Raw genomic sequence first — 5,448 nt, 5'->3', positions numbered from 1 at the left:
CTACAATTCTTCGTCTCTTAATAACCTAAAACATAGCTACATAAATTAGGAATAGAATATAATTTAAATATATATTTCAGTTAGTAAGTTAGAAAATGTAGCAAATGTCCATGTTTAACAATCATATAATTAGAATAAAATGAAAACAAGCATGAACATAATTACAAAAGGGAGAGAAATGATATCTGAATTGTTCAATGAGAATGCAAATCATTTATACACCCATCACACTGCCTTGGCGTCTTTACAACCAGACACGGTTTTCTTTTAAACATTGACGTTGGTGCTTGACGTGTTTATGGCGATCCTACGGCGTTCTAGGAATTACGTTGCTTCTGAACATGTCCAAAAAGTCCCTAATAGGTCGCTGACGAAAGCGCTCTTGGTGGCATCGGCAATGCTACCGCGTACTTAGTCGTCGTCAGAATGCACGAGAAAGCAAGCAATGTGTGGCGGAGATAAACTATAGTTCTGAGCCACGCCATGGGTCTTTCATTCAAACAGAGAATAATTTTATGTCAGTCTTTATGTACATGTAATTGCTTGCGATTGAAAGAGAGCTTAACATATTTGAACAAATGAATATAGACATATAAATAAATGCAAAACTGATTTACATACCTGTATGAGTCTATTTAATCATCACTATTAGATGTAACAAGTAAGCGTTGCTTATGTCTAGTGCATGCCCCGACATATATACACATGTTCAGCTCTCGACTAATGCAAAGCTATTGCCTGTCATAAGTGTTCATATGCAAAATCCAAATATCACTGATGATCGTGATCGATCTTATGAAATAAAAAAATCATGTTATGTAACGATCTGGTACGATCTCAAGAATAAATGAAGTCGTTGGTTATCCGGGTTATATATTACTCATGCAGACAAAGGGCTTTTGTCAAGTAACAATCAATGAAATCGTGAAAGATATATATCGTATAGATCGTATTGGTAGTTGTTAAATGTTTGGCAACGCATCAACTCGTACTTATTTAACAATTTCGAGTCTTATCTCGATAATTAAGCCTAGTGCTCCAGTTTAAACATTTGACCTCCGCATGCGGATGTTTTGCCTGATAAGTGTTAATATACTCAATCAAAATGTCACTAGATTCAACTCGTCACTAGTGATTGAAGTCAATGTTATAAAAGAAACAATATGTTCTGTTACGATCTGGTTCGATCCCAAGAACAAATGAATTGATAATTATCTTGACTGTATACATATTGCTTTGCCAAGCCATGCTTTTTGTTATTGTGATATCAAATCGAAAAATATAACGCACCAGAATCGACACGTAGCGTATTGTTCCGTGATTAATGTAGTATAACGCATCATCTTCAAGAACGTATTTATTCGGGGAACCCGATCGTGATGATATTGTCCGATCGAGACCCAATCGAAAGTTTATTTAAAACAATTCCAGAAAACTTTATTTACGTAATATTTTCAAAACCGGAAATCAGACCTTGTCGGATCCTTACACAATGGATTTTTAATTATAGATAACGAATGACAAGACCAACTAAATTCAAGGTCTGGTAACAACAGATAATGTTTCGATTAAAACTACGCATTTTATGATGGCTTTATTAGTGTTGACCTAGCCATACATATGGATTGTATGTGAAGCTATTGCATTTATTTTAACAAGCAAAATAATTTTGCCAAAATTGCTCTAATAAAAAAAAGTTGTGGTTCTATTGCTATAAAAAGCCGAATGCAAAGCTCCTAAGAGAGATGAGTCGCATTGGACGTTCATCGTTGAACATAAAGAACCGACACGTGACATTGTTTTAGGGATATATATTTATTGATTGAGGAGTACACATTCAGCGAAGGAATAGTCACGATTGTTTCTATATTTGTAAATAGCGTTATTTGAGATATAAAATATTTATGCCTAAATTTGTGATGAGTGCACATATGTGTCATCAAATCTTTCTACACCAGTCAACATGTTATGCATTTGGCAATTTTTATGGCTGCCACAATAAATACCCACTAAATGATGAATATAAATAGCCGAAAATAGTAATGTCAGGAAAGTCGAAATTTTGGACAGCTACTTCATCCTCTGCATTTAGTTTAATTACAATCGTCTGACTGCCTTGGTCGTATAGTCCACTGTCCCCGTGACCATATATGTGCGCGACCATGTTTCCATTGTGAACAATAGCTGCGTGAAACCTTCCATTCGCGGACGTCATAATAGCTGATGACATAACATATACGCCTGATTGTGGAGCTATAAAGACACCGTGATTCGGATGGTACCCGCCTCCTTCATTCGTCAGAACCTGCTCGAAGATTATGTTCTGATTGACGCCCAAATGACCCTGTGAAGCGCTTTTCATTGCAGAAAAAGCTACAATCCCTTCTGCAACGAATCTATTGTTTTTGACAGGATGCCCTGCAATTACAACACAGCGGTCCAAAGTATACGCTGTTTCTATATAATGTTTGATTAAAACTATGCATAGATGTTTGAAATATAGTCAAGTTAATATGTTTTCATCATGTAATTAATTGTAACAAGACTAAATACTCATGTGTTTGTGATATGTATAATACACACGTAGTTTGTGATTATACATATTCACGCATTATTACAGTTGTGTTCAATTGTTTAAATACAATGTTAATTACCAGCATCTGACAGAGTTGTTCTGTCGGCCGCAGCAACTTTCCTGGCATCCTGAACACTCATGTCTACAGAAATAAAGCTTTCTTTTCAAGAGATTGCAATACTTTGTCATGATGCGCCATATTTTTCCAGGTAATTCAATTATGCTTTAAGACAATGCCTTGCCTTTTTCATGCAAGTCCAATATTTTGTCAGGCAGTTTCATCTCAAGAGCAATTATCCTTTTGTTCAAAAATTCATTTTTCCTTTTAAGAATAGCATTTCTTTTGTCAGACAATGTTTTGTATGCTTCTAGATCAGCTACTAATTTCTCGTACGACACAATGTCTTTTTCAAGCGAACTTATTCGCGTGTTGGACATTTCTTCTAGCGCAGTAAGCCTGGTCAAAACAGTATGGAATTCCTCATCTGTAACAGCCTCAATGTGAACACATCCAAGCAAAAAGACAAATGAACACACTGCCAATATGGTCTTCATTTTAGAAATGAACGTGTGCCACGTAAATGCCAATATATGCACACGAATATCTTATCAAGTTATTAAGTCCCATATTTAACAAGAAATATGTTCTGATCCCAGATCGTTCACCTGATTCAGTGTATGATTTATTCTTGCTCTGAATAAAGTTTGATAACAAAAATACAGATCGACATCGTCTTGCTTAAATCAGTAGATATGACGATGAAGTTTACTTGAGTCTCATTGATTCCGTTTCGGTTACCAACTCTGATTTACGAATCAATTTTATAAATATAAAAGACACATTGTATAATCACGCCATAAATCTTACGAACTTTATGCTAAATAACCGACAGGTGTGTGATAGGTATGTACTTTACATTCATATGATGTCAATTGAGTAGCATAGTTTGATAATGTTTAGATAAACCATTACTAATTTGATTATTGCCCAAATTGTTTTCAGTATACCACCAATACCATGAAAAGCGCATTTATAATATGAACAAAATACACGACTGAGAATTGGTGCCTGACAGCACACAATTACCTTCTATCCATGATCATTGAGGCATAGGGATACCCACTGTTTGAAAAGGGTTATTAGATCATATGCATCATTATTAATTGATGCAATTATTAACAATTGAAAAGGTAGGCAGCAAAGTGGTAGCTGTAAACTATTAGAAAAGGTCAACTGTCTCTTCTGGATAGGGTTCCAAGTTCTAACGGCGAGTCTATTTTTACCAGATGTGCTAGTACTCGTTTATAACATACTTTTGATTTTAAAGAAGCCTTTTTCACATTGGTAAATTGACAAAATTAACAAAGTTGTTTCAGAATCGCAAACTTTCGTTTTAGTTTTGATATTTGTGAGGAAACAGTAATACTGAACATTAACCATGCTCAAAAATATCCATTATATGCATCTTTTGACGATTTAAAAACCTGAAATGATAATGCGTTGCAACGCGAAACGATTGAATAATTTGGGGAGTTCTGTTGTCGTTGTTATATTTTAAGATGCTTAGAGGATTGCTAATATAATGTTTAAAATACCTCTCTGATTGTATGAGCAATGATGGCCGAGTGGTCTAAGCGGTAGACTTTTACTCAAAGAATCCAGGGGTCAGTGGTTCGAGCCCAGTTGGGAGTTACTTTTTTTTAATTGTATTGTTATTTTTTTACTGAAGCTTTTTAGATCAAATGTTTACATTAATCAATATAACGCATTTAATGACAAACGTCAATACATGCCAAAATCTGTGAAAAAGGTCCCTTTAAATGCAATACAGCGGTTAGAATAGGGAAAGGCAACACACAATTCTGTACTGCAAACGATGACTGATAGAGGGTTTATCCGGCGCCCCTGATGTAAGAGATAAAACTGGCGCTATCTCGTTCGTACCTTATCTGCGACGCTAAATGAAAAATGGACCCAAATTTAGATTACTCAATACTCAACTCCATTCGTGGAGAGGAACAACCTTTTTTTGAGTAGAGATGCTTTGAGATTCACACGAAAGATTGCCTTTGTCCGAGAGTATCTAGGCTGAATCATGGGCAATTATAGAAGGGTTTAACTAGACCTTAAATCATAATGAACATTCGGTCAAACATAATCTTGCATGTTTCTAGATCAGAGATTCTTTCCTCGGACGACACACGCGCCGCTATTTATGGATTGAAAAATGCTTGTTTGTCTTCTTAATAAAACGCGTGATAAATAAAACTTGACATTACTCATCTATACATGTTACAGGTTTAATTTATACATATAAAAATAAAATACAAAGGCCAAAATCAAAATATATGTTTATTAATCTTTATAATATTCTCTGACATTCCGATACCTATACCTTTAAAACAGACAGTCATAGAAGCATTCCATATTGTCCCAATGATGTAAATATCAAACAAGCGGTGACCCCAACTTGTTTGACTAGTTTAGTGCCGTGACATGATGGACATTAAAGTGATATTATGGGCATCTAACAGTTAATATGGTGTCTATTGCAACCGTTGTTTATTTTTGGTGTTTTCACTTGATATACACTTATATTTTATTAATGCAGTATCAGCAAACTAAAACTAATACTGATAAAAGAAATGATTCATTTTACGATGTGAATCTAAATTAACTTATAGTGCAGATTCGTTCATACGACACAAAGCCACTATTTTGTTTTACTGATCATTTCGGCTTAGAGGACTGTCAAGTCATGAAAACTATCGAATATAATATCTATTTTTTTATAAACAACTGGAAGTAAGATGAGTTGCAGATAATTGGTCAGTAACCACATTTTAACTAACTCTTCGGACATGTTAATTCT

At 34.8% G+C, this 5,448-nt stretch overlaps 1 protein-coding gene across 1 annotated transcript; it reads right to left on the bottom strand.

The window, feature by feature from the left end:
- Positions 1 to 1,796: 1,796 nt before the first annotated feature.
- On the bottom strand, positions 1,797 to 3,197 carry LOC127838364 (cerebellin-3-like). Its single transcript, XM_052366081.1, has 2 exons — positions 2,655 to 3,197; positions 1,797 to 2,418 (listed from the first exon to the last, which is right to left on the bottom strand). The coding sequence occupies exons 1-2, from the start codon at positions 2,713 to 2,715 to the stop codon at positions 1,985 to 1,987; spliced, it is 495 nt and encodes a 164-aa protein (XP_052222041.1). The 5' UTR covers positions 2,716 to 3,197; the 3' UTR covers positions 1,797 to 1,984.
- Positions 3,198 to 5,448: the final 2,251 nt, after the last annotated feature.

Source organism: Dreissena polymorpha, chromosome 7 (genome assembly GCF_020536995.1).
Source record: "Dreissena polymorpha isolate Duluth1 chromosome 7, UMN_Dpol_1.0, whole genome shotgun sequence".
Taxonomy (NCBI): Eukaryota; Metazoa; Mollusca; class Bivalvia; order Myida; family Dreissenidae; genus Dreissena; species Dreissena polymorpha.
Note: the sequence above shows the minus strand (reverse complement) of the source record. Positions and strands in the feature narration are given on the sequence as shown.

Excerpts from the sequence above, each read along its gene's own strand:
- LOC127838364 (XM_052366081.1), bottom strand. The coding sequence starts at position 2,715 with ATGAGTGTTCAGGATGCCAGGAAAGTTGCTGCGGCCGACAGAACAACT. Across the intron at positions 2,419-2,654 it reads AACAACTCTGTCAGATGCTG|GGCATCCTGTCAAAAACAAT; the intron begins GTAATTAACATT and ends TTGTAATTGCAG.